The sequence below is a fragment of the Balaenoptera ricei genome, chromosome 15, assembly GCF_028023285.1.
Source record: "Balaenoptera ricei isolate mBalRic1 chromosome 15, mBalRic1.hap2, whole genome shotgun sequence".
NCBI lineage: Eukaryota > Metazoa > Chordata > Mammalia > Artiodactyla > Balaenopteridae > Balaenoptera > Balaenoptera ricei.
The window spans coordinates 1,391,702-1,417,608 of record NC_082653.1 but is presented as its reverse complement, the minus strand read 5'-3'; the positions used below and the strand labels follow the sequence as shown (position 1 = coordinate 1,417,608).

Genomic DNA, 25,907 nt, shown 5'->3' with positions numbered 1-25,907 from the left:
GTGCCCTCGTGCATGGAATGGGGCTGCTGGGAAGGTGAAAGGGCAGTGTGGGTGACGTGGCCACCACGTGGACTCATCGGCCCTCGCCACCAGCCCTCCCTCACCTCACCCCTCCAGCACGTCGCCCATGCGTCAGCCCCGGGAACGCGGACCCGAGAAGAGGCGGTTGGACGAGCACCTCATTTGGAAGCTTGGTGTTCTGCACGAAGTGGAGTGTCCAGGAGATGTCCCCACGTGGCCAGCCCCCGCCTGTGCTCTGTCCAGCCCCCGCTGAAAGCCTGGGAGGGCTTCTGATCTCTGCAGTAACAAGAAGGGTTGCTCGGAGGCACAGAGAGGTTAAGTGACTCGCCCAAGGCCGCACAGCCAGGGTGTGCAGAGCTGGGAGGGACCCGTATGCTGTGGCCTGGGTCCTCGCTCCTGACCAGCCGGCACCTGCCCCTCCCTGATGACATGTTACGTGTAGGGGTGGGGATCGTGCATCTGGGCTTGCTGCTGGTTGTTTGGAGGATGCGTGGGACCAGGGCTGGTGGCTGCTGGCCCCGTTGGTGAGGCACACGCTGGGCCTGGACGGCAGGACCTGTTGGCTCCATGGGACAGAGCAGGTGCTCCCCTGGGGCCCCGAGCGTCTCCATCCGTTCATTCCTCCCTTCAAGCAGCCCTCATCCTCATCCTCTCTGCAACCCGGCTTGCTCAGCCCCGTGTGGGTGGTGAGAAATGGGTGAGGAACCCATGGCCTGTTTCTGGAGCCTGGAGCTGACCAGGGCCCTGGGGAGGCTGCCACCCCCTTGGGGGGGCACATGTGACATTGGCTCCTGGCCTGGACCTCCCTGGGCAGGCCCTGAGTCCCCATCCCGTGGCTGTGACTGACCACCGTGCAAAGAGGCAGAGCAGGAGGGGATTAAGGGGCCCCTTCCCCTTATCAGCCGGGCCTCCGGCAGCCCTGCTTGTAGAGCTCTCATCGGAAAATGTGAGTCTCCCCTCGCCTGGCCTCTGGCTCCCCGTCAGGCCCTTCCTTCCCTGGGGGCATCAGCAGACACCTCGGCCTGGCAGCAGAGCTGGCACGACCCCCACCCCACCCAGGTGGCTGGACCGCTCTGGGGTGTCCGCCAGGAGGCTGCGTGGAAAATCCACCCCATCTGTCACTGACAAGGGCACTTTGGCGGGGCTGCGCCGGGGGGTTCTGTCCTCAGAGGGCTTGTCTGCAAACCCTGTCTCAGCCTTCCTCTTTGGGGAGGAAAGTAACCACGCAGTCGGCTGGCCGGGGTTTGGGATGGAGCCGCGCCACGCCCAGTGTCATGGAGGGGACCCAGGGGCCCCGACTCCCCCCTCCCCTCTGCCTCTCCCACACCTCCAGCAAAGGGGGGCAGGGCCAGCTCCCTCCCCCACACCTGGCTCCCTGTGCCCAGGTCGTGTCCCGTCTGCAGCTTGGTGCAGCGCCCCCCTCCCCGAGCCACACCCTGCCAGGCTGCCCCCCCCCTCCCACGCAGGCGCAGACCCCGGCCTTGAGACCAGCTTGGGCGGCTGCACATTCAGCCACGGGCCACTCACTTGTTCAGCTAATACGCCCAAGCGTCCATGGTGTGCGCTCGCTCTGTCCTGGGTTTGGGGGTGGAAACAGGAGCGAGGGGCCCAGCCCCCTGGAGCTGTGTCTGCCTCACGGCCCAGCACGGTGGCCCAGAGCCGCACGTGGCTGTTGCGTGGTCGGTGTGAGATACACACGGATCACAGAGGCCCGGCTGGAGCCCAAGGATGCGGAAGATTGTATTTGCGCTTTCTGTGTGACCGTGTCATCGCGGGGCTACAACGTGTTACGGAAATGAATCGTGCCCCTTCTCTTTCCTTTCTGACATGGCCACTAGCACACCGAAACCACACGTGTGGCTCTAGTGGCAGTCGCACTGGACAGCGCCAGCCTGGACGGCGGGCAGACACGCAGCCAGTGGACTTGAGACGGGGATGTCTCAGCTCGCAGCACCGGCCTGACGGAAACGCACGGGCGACCCCTGAGAGCCGGGGTCAGGGAGCTGCTGTTTCAGCCGCAGAGCGGAGCCTGGGCCCCCTCGACCAGAGCGGGCGGGGCCCTGGGATCTGTTGCCAACCCACCCGGGCCTGGGTGAGGGACCCCTGCCCTCTGGGCTCTGGGCCTCAGTCTCCTCACCTGTGGGATGGGGAGGATGCCGTCTGGCCACCTGGCCAAACCCTGTTTCCAAATAAGGTCACATTCTGAGATACAGGGCTTAGGATTTCAATGTAAATTTTGTGGCGACAGTTCGGCTCATGACCTGGGGCGGTGGGAGGACTCAGCAGCCCTCAGCTCTGGACCCTGTGTGCAGGGGGCCTCGAATATGACCTGTGTATGTGGCTGGCAGAGAACGGGGCTGGGATCCCCAGGGTCAGGAAGAGCCTGTGCCGGGACACCTGGTCCTGGACGCAGCCCTGGTTCCCACAGGCTTTATTCCAACTCCTGGGACCCGGTAGGTCGGGTTTCCTGGAAGCAGAGCCTGAGATGAGACCCCTGTGTGGTGACCCTCTGGGAGGGCTCTCAGGAGAAGGGCCAGCGGGACGCAGGATGAGGCAGGGGACGCCAAGCAAGGAGGCGGTCCTGGCTGGTCTTGGAGACCAGCCTCAGCCTGATCCCCTGGGGGTCGCGGGCCCTCCGGAGCAGGAAAAGCCCAGAGGCAGTCCCACCACCGATGAGGGGTGGTCCCCCTGCCCCTGTCCATCTGTCCCTGGCCATGGCTGCCCCCGCGTGATGGGCATCGTCGTGAGGCAGGTCCTGGCTCCCCCTGCCCAGGGCCGTTTTCTGGAGGGGGTGCGGCTGTGAGCTGATGGCGCCACCGCTCCGAGCGGTGGGCAGATGGGCGGCCCCCTGCCGTGCCTGCCCGTCCGCCTTTTGCACCTGCTCCCGGCGCACAGGCTCTGGCCCCTCGTGGGAAATGGAGGGTCATCCCTTTATCCCACGCCCATCGCTTGCGCCTGGGCTACCCTGTGAAGGGGCCCAGAGAGGAAGCAGAAACTCAGAATTCGTTCCCTGGGCACAGGGGCAGGGATCCTCCTCCCACGAGCAGGGGGTCTCTGCTGCTCCCCTCGAACCTGAGTGGGCTTCTCCTGGGAGCCCCTGGCGTGAGTGGTGCATGTGCGGCCCTGCCTGGCCCCGGGCTTGTCCCCTCACGGCCATCACCCTGACCCGAAGTCCTGCCTGGCCACCACAGGCGTGAGCATCCCCGCAGAGGCTGGGTTACCCCCTTGCTTCGTTATTGCTGCCTCCTCTGGCCCGGTGTCCCCACCTGGCACTCGCCTGCCCGAGCCCGGTGACCTTGGGAGGTCCCAGCACCTACAGTCTCCTGCCACCCTGGGCACCGGCCGCCGCCTGAACCCTCTGCTCGGTGGAACGCTGCCCTTTGGTTTATGGCTGTTTTTCTTTTTCTGGGACCTTTGCACTGGTATCTCCATGCACCCCGCATGTGGCACACGTCCCCAGGGCCATTAGCCCCCACTGCCCCGCCCAGGGCGCTGGGATGTGGGCCACCCTTTCTTGACCACCTGGCTGCTCTTTAAATGTATAGGAAGTTGCAAACACTCCTCTTTTTTAAAAATTTTATTTATTTATTTATTTATTTATTTTATTTTTGGCTGTGTTGGGTCTTAGTTTCTGTGCGAGGGCTTTCTCTAGTTGCGGCAAGTGGGGGCCGCTCTTCATCGCGGTGCGCGGGCCTCTCACTATCGCGGCCTCTCTTGTTGCGGAGCACAGGCTCCAGACGCGCAGGCTCAGTAATTGTGGCTCACGGGCCCAGTTGCTCCGCAGCATGTGGGATCTTCCCAGACCAGGGCTCGAACCCGTGTCCCCTGCATTGGCAGGCAGACTCCCAACCACGGCGCCACCAGGGAAGCCCCACCTGGCTGCTCTTAACTGACCCATGCCTGTCCCAGTGTTGGAGGGGGGCTGGGCCTGTGTGGTCTGGATCCTGCAGCACCCCCCATGTCTCCCCAGGTGGTGGCAGGCAGCCTCTGAATTCCCCTGGAGGGGCTGCTGCACTAGCCGTCGTGTCCCTGGGGGACCGAGGGTGTCCAATTGTGCGCTGGGCCCCGGATGCAGGGGTGGCCACGGCAGGGGGCTATAGGACCCCAGTGGGGACAGTGTGAGGAGGGGACAGCCCAGAGCCCCGGCCGGGAGCATAAGAGCGGGGAGGTGGGAGACGGGGCGCCGGGCAGAGGCTAGAGGGCGGGAGAGTGTGAATCCTGCTGGGCCCTGGGGAGCCGTAGGGCTTTTACGTGGAGGACTGGGTGTGGGGGGGACAGACGTCGGGGGGTCAGGAAGGCAGGAGGAGGCTTCAGGTCACCTGCGGCCAGGGGGGCAGAGCCACGTGCAGGAAGTAGAGCCTCACTTAGGAGGCAGACCAGGACTGGCCTTTTGGGGAGGTCAAGCACAGCTCAGACCTGGGGGAGCCCGAGTCAGGGCTGCTGACGGGTTGGGGCAGATGAGGGCAAAGGCAGGGGCTGCCCACAGGCTGGGGGCCAGGACAGAGGTGGTCCAGGCACCGCCTGGCCCCGGCTCCCAGTGGCTCCAGGGGAGACCCTGCTTTTTTCATTTTCCCTTGTTTTGCCTGTAGCTGGATTTAACTGTAAAGAGTAATAAATTATGAATCTGGAAAAACATCCTTTGTCGCCACAAAGCACAAGGCTGTCCCTGGATGACTAATGACTCCGAATTAACATTATTTAGTATTTATAACTTCCGCTGGACAGAACTTACGATGTTCCTGGGAAATCCTGTCTGCCATCGGGTATTTTTAGAGCCTATTGTCAGCCCTGACAGGGTTCTTCTAGATGTGTCTCGGTTGGGGGGGGAGCGTGAGATTCGTCAGGGTCTTGGGGGAGGCAGGGGCGCCCAGCCCCCTCTCCACAGGACTGGCGGGCCTGGGCCCCTTTGATCCCTTGCCTGCCCACTGCCCAGGACTGGTGTTTTTTTGGCTGCATTGGGTCTTCGTTGCTGCACACGGGCTTTCTCCAGTTGCGGCGAGCGGGGGCTACTCTTCGTTGCGGTGCGCGGGCTTCTCGTTGCGGTGGCTTCTCTTGCTGTGGAGCACGGGCTCTAGGTGCATGAGCTCAGTGGTTGTGGCACACGGGCTCAGTAGTTGTGGTGCACGGGCTTAGTTGTTCCACGGCATGTGGGATCTTCCCGGACCAGGGCTCGAACCCGAGTCCCCTGCATTGGCAGGTGGATTCTTAACCACTGAGCCACCCGGGAAGCCCCCAGGACTGGTCTTTAAGGAATACTTGTTGCATGCCCAGCCCGGAGCTGGGACCTGGGGGAGTCGGGAGGGGGCGAGAGGCTGGGAGCCCACTGCGCTGTCAGGGGAGCAACCACTTGTGTGAGGGCTCTGGGGAAGGCGGGTTGGTGGGGTAGCTGAGTCTCAGGGAGGGGCTGGGCAGGGCTGAGGCTGGGGTGCAGGGGGGTCCCACAGTCAGGGAGGGGGTGGGAGTGGTGTAGAGGGATGTGAGGGGGTGATGGAGCAGGCCAGGGGTGTCCCAAGGGTCTGAGAACAGCCTCTCTCTTCCTGGGTCCCTAGGGGCTGCATCTCCCTTTGGGGGCCCACAGGGAGGACCCAGGAAGGGGCTCCTTCTCCGCCCCAGACCCAGGCCAGCACCAGCCCTGCGGTGGGTGAGGGAGATGGAGAGAAGGCTGTGAGGCTTGGCCTGTGTTTTGTCTGGTGGCAGTAATGCTGCGTGGTCCCTGCAACCCCCTGGACGGTGTGGAGAGGGTGTGGAGGATGGGCCCCCGCGCTGTCACCCTGTAGACGGGGTGGGGGTCAGGGGTGGGAGCTGGGCCCCGAGCAGTGCTTACACCACCCGCACCGTAGCCCGTCCCCACCCCTGCTCACAGACAGCTGGGGCCCATGTCAGCCACTGATTCCCTAGCCGGGGCCTGCCCTCCGCCAGCCTGCTTAGTGCTGGTCTGGTTGCCTGTCCGGTCCTGGGAGCTGCAGACCACCCTGTGGGCCTGAGGGGTGGGTCTGTTGCCGCCCGGAGACCCTGTGGGGCCGCCCCGCCCCTCCGGACCTGGCTCTGAATGCTCTAAGGGCCCCCGCGAAGGGCTGGCGCTCTAAGTGTCTCTTGGCCTTGGAGTGCAGAGATGTACTTCGTTTGAGTATTTAATGTCCCCTCTCGTTCATAAGGTAAACAAGGGAGATTTATCTTCACGTGGCTGGGACTCTCACAGGCTCTCCGCAGAGTCCCGGGGCCACAGCGCAGGAAACCGCTCGGAACGTGACCTGGGGAGTGGCTGCTTCTAAATGACGTGCAGGCCGGAAGCGGATGGGCCCAGTATTTTAGTTAGGAAGGTTCACGGGGCTGGGCTGGCGGGCCTTAAATCTTTCTCCAGAAAATCCTGGCACGGCTTCGAGGAGAACCTCCCGGTCGTCAGCAGGCGGCACGCGCTGGCTCAGAGCTGTTGATTTAAGGAGGCTGCCGTATTAAGGGTTTTCTGTGTTTAGTTTAAAAGCTTCAGAGAGACACATTACCCTCTCCCTAACCACCGGGCCGTGATTTCAGGGCTCTGGACTCTGTACTGAGGGACTCAGAGGAGCTCTCGGGGGGCGACTGTCCCCACCCCATCCTTCTGGAGCCCAGCAGGGGGTCACGGAGGGGAGGCACCCAAAGCCATTCGTCTCAGCTAATTTTGTTCCCACGTGTCAGGGACGGACTTCTGGACTTGGCTAAGGAAATCATGCCACCCACTGTGACCAGAGCCAAGGGTCAGCCTGCCCACCCAACCCCCAGGCTCTCTTCTGTCCCTTTTCCCCGAGCCTGTGCCCCCAAGGGTGAGAGATGGGCCAGTGGGGGCCACAATCAAGCTGAGGACCGTTGCCCGTCCTCCATGGGGACGCCAGCCCAGTGCCCAGCCCCAGGGGCCCGTGGGACACGTTTTGCTGGCCTCAAGTTGGCCCGTGCCCTTGGGTGACCTCTGAGTTTTGCCTGGGGTGGGGGGCGGTCAGGTGGTGCCCCAACAGAGAAGCTCCCCAGTGGGGAGGTGGGAGGGTTCCTGGCTGGCGGGCCCAGCACTGTGGGCCCCTCCCACACTCTTTTGGCTACCAGCCCCCCACCTCCGGCCCATTTTGGACTTGCTGGAAGGACTCCTATGTGAGGGACGCAGCTGGGTCCTGGCCCAGGGTCAGCAGTCCTGGCCGACCCGCATGAAGGGTTTTGGGGTATGTCCTTCAAAAGCTTTGGGAAAACTCACCTTCTTTCCCTGCAGCAGGGGCTCTGTCACTCCCCGCCACTCCCTCTGCAGGCCAAAAGGGCTCAGGTGTTCCTTGGGCCTCCCTGCCCCCAGTGTCGCCCCAGGGCACATGCCCCAGGACAGGCCACCAGGAGAGGGGGGCTGTGGCTGCCAGACCCGAGGGCGCTTGGGGTCAGGGGTCAACGTCGCACTTTGTCTTCTGTCTCTCTGTGTCTGTCTCCATTCTGCCCCTCACTGTCTCATTCTTCTCTCCCCGGAAAGGTGGGCAGCCTCGCCCCCCTCTGTGCACGCGGCCTGCGGTGGGTGTTCCTGCCACCAGGGTCTCCCAGAGGTCAGGATCAAGGGTCCCTGTCCATGGCCGTGTTCTGAGGTCCTCTGCATATTAAAAACAAAGAAATGCCAGAACTGAACTTGAAAATTGTGTAACCTTGAGCCGCTTGGCCCATTTTACACACAGGAGACACAACTCAGAAGTAATTAGTTCAGAGGTCAGATGTGAAGCTCTCGGAGCACGTTGGGGCCTCCTGCACCTCCCCCGCCTGGAGTCAATTCCAAGTTTCTGGGAACCAGAAGCCAGCCTGATGCAGCCTGGCCAGTGTCCACAGGCCTTCTGGGGCGAGGCCTGCCGGCCGTGTGGCACCCTGAGTGGCCCCTTCCTTTCCCGGTCCCTGCACACGGCTGTCCGGGCCTGGGAACACGGCCTTCATGGATCTGGCCCCAACAAATCCTCCTCTGGGGACGTGCTTCTGGGGACCCCCTCCCCCAGGCCCCCTGGGGACCCCACCTCACCCCCTCTCTCCCTGTCCCTGGCATCCTCAGCAGGACTGAGAGCCCCGAAGGGTGACAGAGACAGTCAGAAGCCCGCCACCCACAGGGTGGATGGATGGGCTTTGTGGGGGGCCGTGACTTGTCAGCCCACCCCTACGAGTCAGCAGGGGTCAGGCACATGGTCCACACGTGCATTCAGTCCTCCATCACTGAGTGTCGGCCGGGCACTGGGCTCATCGCCGGACACGGGGCAACGGGCTGGATGAGGCCCTTGCGCTCAGGGAAGCTGCTTCTCGTGGGCGAGACCAGGAGAGCACGGGACTATCCCAATCTGTGGTCACGGGATGGGCAAGGGCCGGGGAGGCCGTAGGACGTGCCGGGGAGAAGCACCAGGGGGCGGGGGCCCCTGCCTGGAGTGGTGCGGACGCGCAGGGCCTCCCTGACCTTGACCTTCAAGGTGAGGACGGACAGACAAGACGCGACTGGCCAGGGCAAGAGGCATCACTGCCAAGGGGGAGGCACAGGCCGCCTGGGGCAGTGACTGCCGCCTGCCTTGCCCAGGTCCCCGTGCGGAGAGATGTACGTGGGTTCTAGGCTGGTCTCCAGGATGACCAGGCCCCCAGGGGGCCTCAGATGGTCCCCACCTGTCCTGGAGCGCCCCCCCCCACTCCCCCTCCCATGCAGCCTCCTGCGGGCGTCCCTAAGGCCCACAGTGCACGAAGAGGCAGTGACGCTGGTGGGCAGGGCCGGCCATGGAGAGCCCGTGGAGGGCGCCTTTGTTGTCTCCTTCGTGGTTATAAAAGCCGACTCGAAGAAGGTTCGGGGAAAAAACATTAGAATAAGTTGTAATTGTCAAACACTCTCTAAGGGCTCACCACACCCGTTCCCTCGGCCATTTAACGGATCCCCTCTTGTGGGTCATCTGGGTCGTTCTGTGACAACTCTGCCTGGTGGAGACCTGTGGATTACGACCCTCCTAGAACAGCCCGAGGAAGGCTCTGTGGAGGAGGGGGCATCAGGGGTCTCGACCCCTGGGTACCACGTCACCTGTTAGGCGCACAGGAGGAAGGCGTCACAGTCAGAGGGAACGGCACGTGCAAAGACCCAGAGGTGTGACGTGTCTGGATGCTGGCAAGGGTCCCCGTACCCAAGAGTGGATGCAGGTGCCAGGAGAGGGGGCCCTGGGGCCACCAGGCGGTCATGGCTGGGCCATCTGTGCAGTTGCTGGGGCAGTACCTGGGCCGAGTGTTTGGAAGCAAAGGAGAAACAGGCCCAGATTTGCATCATGGAAAGTCTGAGCTCCAGGCCAAGCAGAGGGGTGCGGGATGGGCTGCAGCAGTAATTGGGGGGGGGGCGGGGATGGACGGAGAGGAGGGCCAAAGCTCGGGGTTTTCCTGGAACCAGGGGGAGCAGGGCCTAGCAGCACGGGGGGCGCAGGTCTCAGGGGGTGTGACGTCCAAACAGGAGGTCCCCCGGGCCACTCCGCACAAGAGCAGAGCTTCTCCTTGGCTCGCTGGCTCGTTGGCAGTGGAGAAGGCAGGCTGTTGGCCGGAGAAGGAGAAGGAAAATCCAGATTCCTCAGTGTGTCCGGCCCCAGAGTCCAGTGTGGAGGCCTGCTCTGGCCTCCCGTCCCCCCACCCAGCCTCCTCCCTCCCCCAGGCCCCAGCGCGGCCAGACGCCGTCCACCCGCGGTGCCGAGAACCCTTTATCAGATAATAAATAAGGCGGCTGGAGCCGTCCGTGTCAACATCTTGGCGGGCCTCGCAGGGCACTGCAGGGGGGGCTGCCCGCTGTGGCTTCCACGTAGCCATCGAGGGCCGGCCACCCCTCCCGGCTCCAGTGGGACTGTGGGGCTCACCAGCCCCCTCTTCTCTGGGGTGGGTTCAGCCCCTACCGAGGTGCATGAGGGGAGGACGGGGCACCCCAGGGCCTGCAGCCTCACAGCCTCGGGGGGTGCCAGGTCTCTCTGGCCTTCTTTCTCCTCTGCTGAATGGGGGTCCACGTGGGGGCTGGGAATGGGGAGCCCGGTCAGCCTCTTGCTGAATGCCTGTCCACACACGCTGGAGAACAGCCGCCCCGAGCCCCGTGAACTGCCCACGGACTGGTGGCAGAGGAAGGGCAGGGAGGACTGCACATCTGTTGCCCCGTCCCTGAGCCTGCTGGCCCCTCGTGCTTGGTGGCAGAATGGCCTGTCTTTGATGCTGGTGACAGCAGCAACTGGTCTTCTCCAAGAAAGGTCCTTACTTGGTCAAATAAAGAGTCGGTAACCTGCATTGCTTTCCCCAAAGCACGATTTTCCCTTCTTAATAAGCACGTTACATTTTCAGACAAGCACCTTAGAGAATTGGCCCCCGTTTTTAAAGAGCCATCGTTTTCGGTAGCAAAGGGGCAACTACCCTCAGCCCCAGCCCCGCCGGGAAGCTCTTGGGTCTGGGCACAGCTGGACGCGTGGCCCCGGCTGCCCTGAGCGATTGAGCTGGGGCAGGCGGCTTGCGGGAGGCCGTGGTGACGCTCCACGGAAAGGGTCCGTGGGATGAACGCGCGCCTGCTGAGGGCAGTGGATACACTGCTGACCGACGGCAGCCAGACTCGGAAAACCAGGGTGATGGGAGCCGCTGGGGTCACCACCCTGACACCCTCTGCGAGGAGGCCCAGGCGGGGTGGCTGCGTCTGCTTCCAGGTGTGAGCGCTGCAGGGCTGCCCTGGGATGCTTTTGGCCTCCCTGTTCCGCGTCTGGAGCGAGGCCACGGGTTAAGGGCTTTAAGTGGGAAGGAGAAGGGATGCTTTGGAAATAGTTCTGGATCAAAAAACCCCAGTCGAGGGGGCGCTGGGTGTCTTCTCCCTTCTCCAGTCGTCCAGGACAGGGCCCAGCGGGGGCTCAGGAGACACTTCCCGCGCACAGAGGGGACCGTTGCAGGCTGGAGGAGCCATGGCACCCCTCCCCCACGCCCCCGACGTCTGCTTTAGCTTGAAAGATGTGGGAAGCGAGGTGCGGCGGCCAGGCAGCGCGGATGAAGTGGTCTTTCTTTCCGTCCTGTCGTCTGATAAGCGGCCTGCAGCTGCCCACTCCCACCAGCCTCCCCAGTCCATCCGGTTGTTCATGGGCGCCGGGCAAGGCCTTGAGGCGGGCTGGTGGGAGGAAGAGCTGCAGGAAGGGGGTTGCCCGGCGGCTATATTAAGGCTCCAGGTCCTGACAGCTTCCGGGACCCGCAGAGGCACTGGGGAGAAGGGCTTCAATTGAGCAGCTCTGCCTAGAGCTCCTCAGGTCCAGAGGTGGAGGCTCAGCCCCCCTCACCCTGGGCGCGTCCTTAAAAAGGAAGAAAACGGAGGATGAGTTCGCTTCTTCCCTCTTTGCCAAACCCTCTCCCTCGGGACCCGTCTTCGTGGGCGGGGCATCCAGCCCCTCTTGCCCACCCTGCCTGTTTTGCCCGTCGCACCGTGGGCACCTCTAGGAAGATCCCTTGGGTTGGTCAGGGCGCTGCGGGGGCCCCGCGCCTTGTGTCACCTCTCTGAGCCGGGGGTTACTTCTCAGGTGCCTGGGTTTCTCTCGTCAGGGAAGAGGGAGACTGGCGCCCCCTTGGAGGGAAGATCCAGGGATGCGCCGGGCAACACAGAGAGTGGCACCTGCCCGGCGGAGGGCCGTTCCCGCCGTGACTGCAGTAGTAGTCACGTGGCCACGTGGTCTTCGCCAGGCGCTCCCGGCCACCTCGTCTGTCCCTGTCCTTGTGGCTCCTTCCTCCGGGGCCTTTGCTTCCCCTCTGCGCCCCCTCCCACCCTCTCCCCTGGGTGCCTGAGAAGGGCTGGGCTGGTCTTGCCTTTGAGAGGTTCCGGGGGTGCCTGGTGGGGCGGCCCGCGGAGGCCACTGCCACTTGCTCAATAATTCAATGATTGGTCTCCCGCTCAGCTCGGGGCCCAACGTCCCATCACGAGCCCTGAGAGGGGTGAGAGGAGGCGGGATAAGGGGTGGGAAGGGGCTCTGCCCCCCCGAGCAGGGCGACCCTTTCTGTGCTTTTTTCCTCATCTGTGGGTGGGCTCCCGGGAAGGCGGCCCCAGGCCTGTGGCGCGGGGACGAGATGGCAGCGGCCTAACCTCTGGCCCACCCAGCACAAGCGCCCACGGGCACAGCCCTTGCAGGCCCCTCAGTTCCCATCTCCCATCCAGCCCGCTCTGGAGAGAGCTGGCTGTGCTCTGCTCCAGACCCCGTCCCCAAGGCATTTCCTCTGCCGCCTGGCCCTGGTCACATGGATCTCAGTGTGGCTGCCAAGGGCCCCGAGTGCTTGTGAACATGCAGGTCCCCAGGTCCCGCCTGTCACCAATCTGACCCCCGGCCCTGAGTGTCTGCATTTTACTGGCCCCTCAGGTTGTCCGGATCTGGGTGGTCCGTGCTGCAGCCCTCCGTGTGGGAGGGTGGGGGTCCCCGATCACAGTCGGGACCGAGGCACAGAGGCTCGTGACTTCGTGGGGACACCCAGATGGTGAGAGGGGCCGGTGCCCTCAACACAGGGGGCCTGATTCATGCCTTGTGCCCCCGCGTCCCCAGGGTTCACCCAACACTACCTGCTGTGCTCCAGTCAGAGGCACGAGACCCACATGGGGCCACTGGGGCCACCACTGCCCAAATCTTGGCTTGCTCTGTGTCCCCCTACCCCGGGCCAGGAGGGCAGTAGGGGGCAGGACAGGGACTTGACCCGAGTCTGCCTGACCCTGAAGTGATGACTTCTCACAGTGTTGTCCCCAGGCTGGGCCCTGCCCGCCCCACCCAGTGTCCTGTCCTCGTGCTGGTGGTGACCTCGAAGCCACCCAGTGTTCACGGGTCTCATCAAGTCCTACTGATGCCCTTGAGAGCTCCTGACGTGACGCAGAGTGGCTAGTGAGGTCCAGCAGCCCGGCCCCCAGAGATGCGTTTCTAGGCGAGGCCAGGAATCCCACAGGTGATGGGGAGAGGCAAGCAAAATTGAAATCTTTATTTTACATTTTTTTTCTTATGGCGGCATTTGTCTTAAAAAAAAAAAAAAAGACAACAACACGTGGAAATTGAGCTGGTTGAATCTCGAGGTACAAGTTCAGGATGAAGGAACACATTCGGGAAGCTGCCACCAAGGAGGAGGATTTTTAAATGAAAGAGATGTTTTAAATAGGAAGGCAACGGTGGCTGGTTTCGATGGCTCGCAAAACTTAAAAGATTTTTGAATCGAATTGGGAGTTGGGTGGGGGGAAGCTTTCATTTGGAAGACTTTACATTAAAAAAAAAAAAAGCCAGGTTTCTGGCTTCCGTGGAAAAATCCGAAGTTCTTGTCGGTGAAGGGCAGCAATGGGACGGAGGGACGCTGTGGCCCCTCTGTAGGGCAGCCTCCTCCCCTCCCCCCTGCCTCTGCCCTCAGGCTGTTAGTAGCCATTCATCAGCCCCGTGGGCACAGCTGCCCCTAGCCAGTGCGCCAACTAACTAATTTATCACCCAGCCCTGGGAGGGGATGGCTTTGTACGCGAAAGGGGGTGTTATTGATAATTCTGCTGGGGCAGTCCCAGGTGAGCCAGGACCTGTGGTCACCCAACCACCAGCCCCGAGAGTGCCCGCGTGGGTCAGAACTGGGCCCCGGGTACTCTGCCCATCAGAAATGGTTACAATCCACAGATTCAGTCAGAACAAGGCCCTTTACTGCCCGGTCTGGGAAAACCGTCCAAATAAATACAAGCCCACAATGACCACGATGTGAACGGCCTCCCCCTGGGGTGGCGTCCCGGTACAGTGCACGACCTGCACATCTGTCTCTGGCCATCCCGTGCTCCGAGGAGGGCAAGGTCTCTGTGCCGTGGCTCTATGGTCCAACGTGGGAAATGGACAGCCCGAGGCCTGAGGAGGCCCCCCATCTGGCTGCCCTCCTCATCCCTGTTACCTGCCCGGCCTCAGTGATTTCACCTGTGATCCTGGTTTTACAACAGGAAGGTGGGGTTTTTCCAGCGGCTGCAACCTGTAAACATGATGATGGTGAGCCTTGAGGACAGAAGTCAAGTCGGTGTGGGAGCCCCAGTCAGCCGTGGCCAGAGTGGCTGGTATGGTTCAGAGCCTTGCCCTACATTTGGGGGTCCCTTGCTGTCCGGGGAGGGGCTCAAGCCCTTCTCCCACCAGCCTTCCTCCTGCTCTGGGGCCCGACTGCCGTCTGCACAGAAGTCCTCCAGGTCCGGCTGGCTCCAGTCTCTTCTGGCGTCCGGCCTGGCGGTCTCTCTGCTGAGCTGGAGCAAAGAAGTAGCGAGGTGGGTCCTGGTGGGGGCCCGGGGACCTAGGCCAAGGCCAGTGCACACCAGGCCTCCTGGCGCAGGGTCCCGCCGAGGCCGGCCTGGGGGCCCAGGGCTGCAGATGGCAAGGCAAAGTCCTCGGGCTCGAATTTGAACTCCAAGTGGCTGGGGGCCAGGGTGTCGTCCACCTGCGGGGAGGCCTGCAGGGAGGACACGGCACGGGTGAGGCTCGGGAACAGTGGCCGGCTCCCTTGAGGTCGGGAGCCCTGTGACAGGGCGATTTGCCCTAAGGGGCCTCCTCAGCCCCTGGAATGGGGGTGGGACCCCTTGGGAGGATCAACAGGGGCTCTCAGCCGGCGTCGGCCACAGGTCAGCTCCTGGCATCAGCGGCCAGCTGCGTGTCCAGCCCCAAGCTTCCGGCAGGGGCCCATGGGGGCCCTGACCTGGCTGGGGTGCCAGGGTTCCCCCAGGAGTGCCTGGGAGCCAGCTCTGGGCACCCCACCCCACCCTGACCTCCTTACCTGGGAGGTGACGCTGGGCCCGGGGCACGAAGGGGATGCCAGACTGGGCTCAGGTTTCAAAGTGGCAGCTGAGATCTCCAGGTCAGGGACAGAGGCCGGCGGGGAGGCTGTGGTGTTCCCTGCGGATCCTGGGAGGGAAGGCAGGGCATTTACAGAAGCTGCCAGATCTGGTTGCCTTGGTCACGCGGGGGGTTGGAGGTGCTGGATGTGGCTTCCTCCACTGGACCTCCTGCCCCACGGCTGGGTGAACTCCCGCCACCCCAGCCCCTCCCCAGACCAGACCATCCCAGGACAATGGGGGTTATTTGCACTTCAGGACGATGATGCTTGCACCAAACATGTGAATCTCTAATGGTGGAATGTGAGATACTCAAAGTGATTCCATAGGGAGAAGGTGTGCCTCACTGGAGGGCCTGGGGGCCTGGGCTCCCTCTCGGCCTCCCACAGCCCTGGCCCATGAACCTGAGGAGCCTTTGGCCTTGGAGATGTTCTTCGGCTTCCGTTTCCGTGTCTGGATGCTTTCCTTCTTCATCGCCAGGGGCCGCGGTACCTGGTGGGGTTGGCAGGTGGTGAACGGCTGCTCCCTGTCTGTGCTCACCCCTGGGGCCTCTTGGCATGGCCACCTGCCTCGATCTCAGCCCTGCAGAGCTGGTCACTCCTGCGGCCCTGTTTGGGGAGCTGCTACCCCCGGGCTTGGCACTCTCCTCCAGGCCCGTCCCACCCCAGCCTCCGGGAGCCGGGGGGCCAGGAGGGCTCTGGGGGTGTCCAGCCTCTGCCCCAGGCTGAATGGCTGCGGGGAAGCCACAGTGATGTTCCGGCCTCTGTGAGCCCATCTGTACCACGGGCCTCACAGTGACACGCGGGCACGTGCAGGCAGTGGGGCCACGTGTGTACAGGCGTGTACATGCTCAGCTCAGGCCCAGCCTGATCCACACCCCTGCCCTGCTCCTCAGCCCCGTCTCGGGCCAGGGAGGGTCCTGCTCACCCCGTGCAGCTTCATGTAGAGCCCGCAGGCATTGCACACCGGCTCGCCGTCCACGTTGCGCCGCCAGAGCGTGGTGTTGGTGGTGTGGCAGTTGGTGCAGCAGAGACCGGCCCGGCGTGAGGAGGACTGTGGACAGGAGGCTGGGCTGAGCAGGGCTGGGGGCTGGGGCCCTGCTGCTCGGCTCAGCGGGGCAGGTGCACCTGGGCGGGAGGGATGGACGCTGGGCTCGGGGCTGGGGGCCGCGTGGGGCTGGGTGAGAAGGCCTTTGGGCGCTAAGGGCCTGAGGCCTGCCCGGGATTCCTCGGAGCCTCGACCTGGCGCCCTGCTAGCCCTGGGACAGGTCACTTCACCTTTCTGGGCCTCAGCTTCCCTATCAGTAAAATGGGGGTGACCGTAGACCTGCCACAGGCCTCCTGTGGGGTCAGGATCTCGTGAAGAGCCCAGCACAGACAGGCAGCTGGGTGTCTGTTGAGGCCTCTTTTTAACCAACGCTGGGCCTTAGCCCCGTATTTCTGTGGTGGAGCACAGCCTTGGGAGTCACAGTGCCGCCCTCGGGTCAGGCCCCGGGCTGAACATCCAGGGGGTCTGCCGGTCCCTCTGGGCCTTGCCTCCCAAGACTTGGCGCTCTGAGCCCATGCTCAGCTCAGCAGCTCTGCGCCGGACTGTGGGCTGCGGGTCCCCGATGCCCACCCCTGCCTTGCTGCTCACATGCCTCATACTGGGGCAAGACGGCCCTTCCAGAACCTTCCAGAGGCCGACCTCCCAGGTCCGTATCCAACCAGGGTCCCCAAACCTCCCTGCACGTGGGGGCCCAGCGGGCCCCAGACAGTGCTCACCCAGGAATCGGGGCCTAACGAGCCCGGGGGTCCAGGGGCTCTGCCGAGCTGGCTGGCTGGCTGGGGAGCAGCTGTCAGAGGCCTGACCCCGGTCCTCCCACCAGCTCAAGGTCCTCGAGCTCCCAGAGCCCAGCCCCTCTCTCCCAGGCAAGGATTCTGCCCGACTCACATTTCGGTGTGTGCATGGGGTCCTGTCCCCTGCAGTCTGGGAGCTCCAGACGCTCTGTGCTGCCCAGGGCCCCCCAAGGCACCTCAGGTCCAAAGCCCCTCCCTCCCCCCCCAGCACAGCCTGCAGGTGGCACACCCCTCCCCAGCCCCGTCCCCCCCAGACTTCGTCCTTGGGGGTCTGCCCTTTCCTCTCCCCAGCCCCTGCCCTCAGATGCCCTGAATCTGTCTGACCTTTTCCCTCGTTTGCATGGCCCCTGTCTGGTCCAGTCCCCTGCCCCCTCGCCCGGACCACAGTGATGCAGGGTCTCTACCCCGACCTCCCCGTGGCAGCTGCGGTCAGACCAAGTCACATCCGCTACGGTGTTTCAGTGGCACCCCGGGGCACCAGGACAGAAGCCCGTGAGACTCCACACTCAAAATCGTCCCAAGGACGTGTGTTCTCTCCTCAGTACTCTCCAGCCCAGGACCGAGCCAGAGGGCAACCAAAAGCAAGATGGACGAAAGAAGCCACAAAAGGAATCTGTCCCGGGGTAGGGCTGAGCTGACGGCGGCAGCCTCAGTTGCCCCGTCTGTCTGCCGTCTCTGGGGTCCTTCCTTCTGCACTGACCGAGCTGCCAGACTTGCCGACCGTCTCCTGCCCACCCCCTTCCCCCAGGCTGTCAGCTGTTCGAGGGCACAGGCTCTCCCTGTGACTGGCCCGGGAGGGAGAGTGGGGCCCGTCTGGAGACCCCGGCACCAGCCGTTCCTAAGAAAACGCAGACTGGAAACGCCTCCTCGCCCTCCCCTCCCCCAGGCCCAGGCGGCCGCCAGAGGCTCCAGGGAATTCCGCCCTGTTTAATCTAAGGCTCAGCCTCCGGTCTCCAGGCAGGACTCTGCCCCAGGATCTGGGACAAAAGGGCCACGAGACAAGGAAGGGACGAGGCCTTGGAGGCTCAGAGGGAGGGCAGGGCGGGAGCTCCCGGCCTGGCTGGGGAGACCCCATCCTCTGGCCAGCGGCCTCTAGGCCACGGCTGTGTGTCCAGCCTGATGTCCAGCCTGGCCCCATCTCCAGTGGTCTCCCCAGGGTTCCTAGGGGTGGGACCTGTGCACCTGCTGGAGTGGAGAGAGCTGGCGGCTGGCCCAGGCCCAGCAGAAGCGGAAGGGACGGATGGTGGGACACACTCTGAGGCAGCAGCCCTGGCCCTGGGGTCAAGCAGGCCCCCAGCCGGAGGGCCTCCCTGGGAAGACGGCGGCCACATCCTGATCTTGTCTAGAAAGCAGCTGCTTTTACTGGACACAGTTCGAGTCTCCCCCTCTCTGCTCCCTTCCCTCCCTTCCACCTGCCTCTTGGCTGCGGGGAGCTGTGCCCACACGGAGGCCCCCTGCTCTCCCGGGCCCACTCCCAGCCCCGCTGCCTGCCCCGGCCCAGGATCCCCTGACCCCGAGTCCATCCATCTTCCTAAGGTGGGAGGAGGCCTTGGGACCTCCCCAGGGTTCCCAGATTTAGCAAACAAACAAACAAACAGGATGCCCAGCTCGATGTGAATTTCAGATAAGCAGCAAATATTTTGTGTAAGCATGCCCCATGCAACATTTGGGACATATTTATTCTAAAACGCTATTCGTTGTTTATCTGAAATTCACATCTAACTGTGCATTCTGTATTTTATCTGGTGACCCTAACCTACCTTCTTGGGCCCCATCGCGGTCCCCAGCTCCAGCTGTGCCTTCAGACCAAAGGGGGGACCATGGCCTGAGGCCCCTCCTCCCAATCCAGCTGGGACCCTCAGGGTCTTTTACCAACAGCTGCTCCCTTAGAGTTCACATTGCCATCTCACATTCCCCCAAAATTTTAGCATCATTCCTGTAGGAATCACAGGAATGCTGTCTCCTTGGCCGGCCGTCAGGCCACTTCCTACTAAAATCCTTCCTACCGAAACACTCCCGCAACGGTGTAAAGAGACCCACGCGAAGGCTTCACGTCAGCACTGTTTCCAACAGCACGACCGCAAGGCTGCACACACGTGGGCACGACCGCAGACACACGTGCACCCCAAGCGTCCCCCACGGTCGCCTGTGCATTGTGGAAGCAGCGGAGCTACATGCACTGCTGTGGGTCCTGGGGAGAAGCTACAGCAGCTGGACCGCGTGTAGGCAGGACACAAGCCCAGGTGGTGTGAACCCATCACCCAGACCCTGGGGGTGCAGGGGAATCTGGAAGCCACACTGGAACCTCTCTCCAGCGAGCATAAATTAAAATCGAGAAACTGGAAATTAGATTAAAATCACGAAAATGGGAAAAAAGAATGACCTTGAAAAAATTCTCGCAGTGCTTGCTTGTTTATCTTTTTCCATCCCCTCAGCTGCCTGCGTCTTACGGGGGGGAACTGAGGCTCAGACAATGAGGGGCCAGAGGTGCGGGGGTGGTCCCGGCGTGGACAGCACCTCCTTCCTTGGCTGAACACACTCAGGGGTCACGTCCCCGGGGCTGCCTGCACCCCCTGGACGCCCGGAGCCTCCCTCTGTCCTTCCTCACTCGCTGTCGGGACAGACGGCCAGGCCTGGCCACTCTCAGGGCCCCTAACTGCGGGGCCTCTCCAGGTTTCGTTTCGTTTTTCCTTTTTGGTCTGTTCTTTTCAAAAGAAGTGCAACTTCAAAGCCAGCAGCAGAGCCTGCCTGAGCTCCAGGCTCCACGAGCATCCGGACGTCCAGGGGAATCAGGGTGGTGGGCGGCGCAGAGCTGGGTGGGGGGCTGGCGGAGAGGCGGAGATGCGGCTGGGAAAGTAAAGGTTGCAGGTGGTGGAGCCGCAAAGATGCTCCCGTTTCAAACGGGTCCTCTGGACGCTCTTGGCAGGGGAGACGCGGGGACGCAACCTGATGGAGGGCGGGAGCCCGGCATTGCTCGGGGCAAAGCGAGCTGAGGACACCAGTCTGTGAGGCGGGCTGTGCAGGCAGGAGCACGTGGGTCGGTGAGCCTTCGAAGGATGTTGCTGCCTCCGTGGCACCGGCCACGTCCCGGAGCTGGCGTCAGAGCCGGCCTCGGGCTAACGGGCCTGCTGTCCACGGACCCTGGCTGCTGGGCTCCGACGTTTTGGGGTCAGGCCGGGCCGAGGGGTGCTCGTAGAGCCCCCGGCCGCAGGGACAGGACCACCCTCCCTGCTCGTCTACACTGATGGAAGCCTCGGGTCCAAGGTGTAACCCCCCAGCCTATGACCGAGGAGGCACATGGGAGGCAAAGGGTAAAAAAGACACGGGTTCCTACCGGGAACGGGGGCACGCTTGTTACCGTCACATTCCTGTATTCTTGCTGACAAGCTTCTAGGACGTTTGGAATTATTTGAAAGAAGGGGAGGGTTAGTTCTTCCCGGAGAGGCCCTTCCGGGGCATCACTTCTGCCCACACGCGAGGGGGACCGAGGCACTGGAGCGGGGGCAAGTCTGGGGGGACCGGCCCAGCCCCCATGGCCAGGAGCACGCGGCCCGGGCTCTGGTCTCAGGACTGCAAGAATCTCAGGGTTTTCGCAGCGAGCCTGGCCCTGCCAGGACCGGCCGCCGGGCAAGCGGTGGGGCCGCCCGCCCTGAGTGACAGGTGGGCCCCCCCGCAGCCAGTCAGAGGAACCCCCTAGGATCCTGCTCAGGGAGGGACGGGGAGCAGAGGGGCCCTGAGAAAGCCCCCGGGCCCAGCCCCACTGGGCAAACGCTTCCTGGGCGTGTTCTACAATCAGATCCACGTGGGCCTGGACTCAGGGGTGACCAGGGCCGGGCCGACCCTGTGGCCTCGGGGAGACAAGCAGGCATGCAGAGATCCCTCACCCTGGGGGCCCCCCAAAGCGGAATATCCCACGTCCTCAACTACGAAACGGGCCTCGCCAGGCCAAGTGGCCGACGCCAGCCCACCCACACCGGCCACGGCCGTCCAAGTGCTCTGCACACGCCGTCTAATTGACCTTCCCAGCAGGCAAGGGGGCAGCCCCTGAATTCATCTCGCAGCGGCCTGGGCAAGAAGACCCAGGGCTGGGGCAGGGGGCTCAGCCTGAGTGGGGCGCTCGTGGGAGCCTGAGGCCACAGTCCTGGTCCGAGCCCAGGGCTGGCCGTCAGCGGGCTGCATGCCCAGGGAAGTCACTCAGTGTCTCGGAGCCCCGGGTGGTCATCCGGCTGATGTGACGGTAAACGCCTCAAGGTGGAGATGGTGGCCCTGGCCCACCGCCCCCGCCAAGTCAGGAATTTTCTGCTGGGAGCTGAGCCCTGCGAGGGGTGTGGGTAGAGGCAGGGAGCCCTGCATCTCCCGTTCAGCAGTGCCTCCTCGGCACCCAGTTTAGGGCTTGGCCTGGGGACAGTGCAGGGAGCCAGAGGAGAGGACCGGTCTGCTGCTCGGGGTCAGGTCTGGGTTGCACCCAGCCCCCAGGACCCTGTCCCTTGGCCTCAGTTTCCCCTTCCCTGAGGCCACACCAGACATCAGGCCGGTGCAGCACGCCTGGGGTTGGGGGCATGATCACAGGGGCAGAGACGAGACTTGGGGTGATGTGGACTCGCCCCCCCCTTCCTCTGAGAGGCACAGCATGGGTGGATGGAGGTTGGGGGACCCGCAGAGCCCCAAACGCCAGGCCAGATCAGAGGAAGGAAAACAGCGGCTGCCCTCAAGCTGCCCGACCGAGTCAGTCCTGCTTCCTGCCCACCCAGCTTGGGGCCTCAAAGCGTCTGGCCCCGGCGCTGCCATAGCCGGGCCTTCGAATTTCCAGTAAAGGCCAGCACCCGACCGCCCCGTGGCCCAGACCAGCAGCCATGGCACGGCCATCCCACAGCATCAGCCACGGAAAGCCCTTCCACACTCCTCGGGGCCCGACACACCAGAACCAGCCGCCTGGCCCTACAGGGCTCACACCAGCATCACCCCAGAAACACAACCCTGCCCGGACCTGGAACCGGGAGCCACCGCGGCCTCACTGACTGGACAGCTGGCCGACATCGGCGGGCCCTGCCACTTATTTACAAAACTACTTGAGCATCAAAATTTGCCTGTGACGGGTTCGAGCCCTGGTCTGGGAAGATCCCACATGCCGCGGAGCGACTAGGCCCGTGAGCCACAACTACTGAGCCTGTGCGTCTGGAGCCTGTGCTCCGCAACAAGAGAGGCCGTGATAGTGAGAGGCCCGCGCACCGCGATGAAGAGTGGCCCCCGCTCGCCGCAACTAGAGAAAGCCCTCACACAGAAACGAAGACCCAACACAGCCGTAAATAAATAAATAAAATTAAAAAAAAAAAAAACTATTTAAAGATTTGCCTGTGAAATGGTAGAGAACAAAGGAACTTGAAACCTTTACGCTGCTTCTGGGACTCTGCCGTGCTGGGGGCAGAAGTCGGGCTCCCAGTCCCTTGCTGGCCACCCAGCCATACAGCAGAAGAAACCAAAAGTGAAAACAAGTTTCGCCCAGGGAACTGCCACAGACCTGGTCTCATCCCATCCTCGCAGTATCAGAGGCAGCGGGCCCAGGGTCCCTCCCCCGTAACATTCAACGTCCTCCAACAAAGCCCGCACTCAGCAGCCACTTTCCCCTCCAGTCCCCTCCCTGGGGTCAGGTCACCTTGCCTCTCTGCGCCCCCCCGCCCTGGCCAGCCCAAAGCCCCTTGGAGCCACAGGGCCGAGCCCACAGCGGGGGCAGAGCGATCCCCTGCCCAGGAGGTTCAGGGCCGAGCTTGGGAGACCCCGCAGACACGGCGAGCGCGTGGCCTCCAGCCCAGGGGGCCCGTGACAGTGGACCGGGCGCTGCCACCCCGCCCGGGCCTCCTGGGGCTCCCCTGGCGCCCAGGCCATGGCCGCAGAAGCGCCGCCCCCTCCTGCCCTGTGGCTGCCCGCACTCACCAGGCGCTTCTGCGGCCGCGTGAGGGGCCGGTTGACGCCGTTCATCTTGTGGTAGAGACCGCAGGCGTTGCACAGGTAGTGGCCGGTGCCGTCCCGGCGCCACAGCGGCGTGGACAGGGCCCCGCAGTTGACACACTCGCGCCCCTCGCCGGGGAACTCCTCCAGGAGGTCAGCCGCTGCGGGAAGGCGGGCGGCTGCTGGGTGAGGCTCTGCCCCTTCCTGGGAGCCGCCATGTCTGCAGCACCTTCTCCTTCCCTTCCTTTTTGTGCCTTTATTTTATTTTGCTTCAAAATCTACTTTACCTAACTTTCTTTTCTAAGTTTAAGTTTACATACAGTGAAGTTCATGCCAGGTCTCAATCACTCCTCAGGGCTGCTTTAAAAGGTGGGGGGAGGGTGAATAAATCCAACCTCGGGGCGGGTGACAGGGAATTGCCCCACTCTGAACAGGATCCAGCACCAGCATTGGTAATTTTGATTCTCTAGGGAGGCAGGAGCGTCTACACTGGCAGAGGACGAGGGCCTTGTCCTCTGCAAAGTGAGTCGATCTGGAGGGCGGGCAGTGGCAGTGAGGCCGAATCGGATTGCGGGATCCCACGAGGACCGCGGTGCCTTCACTGTCAGCTTTTGCGGTCTCAGCACCGTCCTCCCACTTGAGCTGCTGGGGCGAGGACTCCTGGCCCCCTCCAGACCTGGCCAGGCGCTGGAGACACTTGGGCGCCGGGTGGGGGCGGGGCGGGGATCAATCATCGCCTGGCCAGGGGTGGGCGCCAGGCGTGGGGCACCCTGGCGGCCCGGCCAAGTGGATCCCGCTTCCTGCGCTGAGGAGCTGGGGGCGGGGTGTAGGCTAAAAGACTGGGGCAGCAAAAAAAGGCGTGGCCCTCAGTTTTGAGGGTGGGGTGAGAAAGAGTCGGTGGCGCCCGCGACTCAGGAGGGAGGGATGGGGAGCAACTCTCCGCTTTAAGGGCCTGGAGTCCGATTACTCAAATTTATACCCTGGAGAGCGATTGCAACTGGGTCTCAAATTAGAATACATAAACATTCTAGAACAGAGATGAATGTGGTGGTTTACTTAGATAAACTGGTATTTTGGGCTTTAAAAAATAATCATTTCCAAAACTTTTCATAAAAACGTTTAAGACGTAGGCTCTAAATGGCACGATCCCAGAATATTGGGTTTGGATGAATGAAAAGTAGAAATATAGAGGTGTGCAAAAAGAAACTCAGGACGGTGTTTTCATCTCGGGGTGGCAGCCGCTGCGTTCCGTCCAGGTTTACGCGTCCCGGGGGTTCTGGGCCCGCCCCATGCTGGTGTCGGAGCTGGCTGGGAAAGCCCTGACTCTGGGGGGGTGCATTTCGTAGGGTGCGGGTTTGCACCCCAGTACGGCCAGCACCCAGGACCCCAGTCAGTGGAGCCACCTCCCAGTCCCGCACTCACCGAAGGTGACTCCGTGGCCCGGGAGGCCAGCCGGGCGGGCCTGTAGGCTGTGCAGGACGCTGCCGTCCAAGGGTCCAGAGGTCCAAGACGGGGCCACCTCGGTGCTCACGTAGGCCGGGTACGCGGTGGGGTACGAGGAGCCCACGGGCCGCCCGAGCGGAGCCGGGTACTGCTCGCGAGCCAGCATCGCGCCCTGAAAGGCGCCGCCGTCCCGGGCCCCTGCGCCGCCGCCGCCGCCAGGTCCCGGGGTGCTGTGCGCAAAGGGGAAGGCGGTGGCCCCGGGCGGCGGAGCGGCTGGCGGGTGCGGGCTGCCGGAGCCGAACGCCGACGAGTCCGCCGCGGCTGCCTGTGCCCAGCCGGGATGCCCGGCGATCGCGGGAGCCTGCGGGCACGGCTCACACGCCGGCAGGTAGGGCAGCATGGAGGGGACGCGCGCCGGCGGCACGAACACCGGGGAGCCGGCGCCCGGGGTGTGCAGAAAGGCCCCCGAATCCGCGTAGGCGGTCTGGCTGGGGCTCGGGGCCAGCGCCAGGCTCTGGTACATCTTCCCTGGCGCGGCCTTGACCTGCAGGGAAGAGGGACGGGTGTCGAGGTCACGGCCGCTGTGCCCCGCAGGTGCTGTTGCTCAGGCCACGCTCCTCATTCCCCAGCCCGGCGGTTCTTGGGGCGGGTCCTGGAGCCTGCGGGGACAGACGGCAGGGGGCGGGGGCTGCTCGGAGCGGCTCATGGGGGCATCCCGGGTGCAGCGGGAACGTCGAGCTCACCTCCTCCACAGCCGGGGCTTCGGAGGTTCCCGGGTGGGCATGGTGGGCGCTGAGAAGGAGAAACCCGGCAGGTCCGCAGGACGCGGGGTCTGGGCGCTGGGGGAAGGCGCCAGGCTGGGGAGGGGCGCGCGGCCAGGCCCGGCTGGGTACTCACCGGCTGGTCGTGAGGACCGGAGGGCGCAGAGGGCGCGGGCGCGGCAGGCGGCGACAGGCGGGCTGGAGACTGGGAGTCGGGGTCCGCGCGGTTCCGCAGGGAATCCCGGTGCTCCGGCCGCGCCTCCGGGCCGCCCCGCCCCGGCCCGCCCCCGCCGCACCACCCCTTCCCTCGCGGGGCCCTCCCCTCGGGGTCAGCGCCGGGGCTGCGGCCGCGTTGCCACGTGACCGGATCAGGCTGGGCGCGCGGAGCTCCGCGAGAAAGGCGACTGGAAGCACCGCGCGGGGCACCCAACGCCGAGTCCCGGCCAACGCAGGCGGCACGAACCAGCCAGGTGCTTGGTGCCCCGGAGCAGTCCCGGCGCGAAGGCTTCTCTAAATCTGTTCGGGGTTTTCGCAAATCCACAGCCCTCCCTCCGCCAGTCCCAGGCTTCCGCTAAGGCTGGCTTGGTGTCTCGTGCCGTCTGTGGATGAGTCCGTGAACCTGGCCTCGCCACCACGGACACAGTGGTAGAGACCCCCCAATGCACCCCTGGTCTGGGGCCCAGAGCAGGGGTCCCGCTTCCAAAGGGGCTGCTTGGCTCCGTTTCCCCGAACTCAAACCGCTGTACCACGGCCACTGCCCCCGCGAAGCCCAGCGGAATTCCCACGGTTTCCTCAGTTTCTTACCAAGCAGGGCAACTGCCGCACTCATTCCCAGCTGGGGGGGGGCCCAGGTTGGGTGGGCAGTCTCCATCTGGATGCACTTCCTTTCCACAAGGTCCCTGCCCAGCTTCTTGCCTCCACCCCTAGGTGGGCCTTTCGCTTTGGGGGATTCCCAAAGAGTCTCCTCCAGGCACCAGGCATGTGGGATGGGTGGGCCTGGAGGTGGCTCCTGGCACTCCCTGGGTGGGCCCGATGGTGCCAGCACCTTGGTGAAACGGGCCACCCGAGCCGCTTTGCTGACTGGTGACCGAAGCCTCC

General features: G+C 63.6%; 1 protein-coding gene across 1 annotated transcript; it reads right to left on the bottom strand.

Moving 5' to 3' along the window:
* Positions 1-13,662: 13,662 nt before the first annotated feature.
* On the bottom strand, positions 13,663-25,034 carry GATA5 (GATA binding protein 5). Its single transcript, XM_059897406.1, has 7 exons — positions 24,946-25,034; positions 24,028-24,592; positions 22,591-22,766; positions 15,749-15,874; positions 15,226-15,313; positions 14,764-14,891; positions 13,663-14,442 (listed from the first exon to the last, which is right to left on the bottom strand). Exons 2-7 carry the CDS (start codon positions 24,569-24,571, stop codon positions 14,287-14,289), a joined length of 1,218 nt encoding a protein of 405 aa, XP_059753389.1. The 5' UTR covers positions 24,572-24,592; positions 24,946-25,034; the 3' UTR covers positions 13,663-14,286.
* Between the last annotated feature and the right edge of the window lie 873 nt (positions 25,035-25,907).

What these genes read in the sequence shown, in the direction of transcription:
- GATA5 (XM_059897406.1), bottom strand. Translation starts at nt 24,571, where the DNA reads ATGTACCAGAGCCTGGCGCTGGCCCCGAGCCCCAGCCAGACCGCCTAC. An exon ending in GGGCCACGGAGTCACCTTCG is followed by an intron (nt 22,767 to 24,027) that starts GTGAGTGCGGGA and finishes GCCTTCCCGCAG; the next exon opens with CGGCTGACCTCCTGGAGGAG. An exon ending in CGCGGCCGCAGAAGCGCCTG is followed by an intron (nt 15,875 to 22,590) that starts GTGAGTGCGGGC and finishes TCCTGTCCACAG; the next exon opens with TCCTCCTCACGCCGGGCCGG.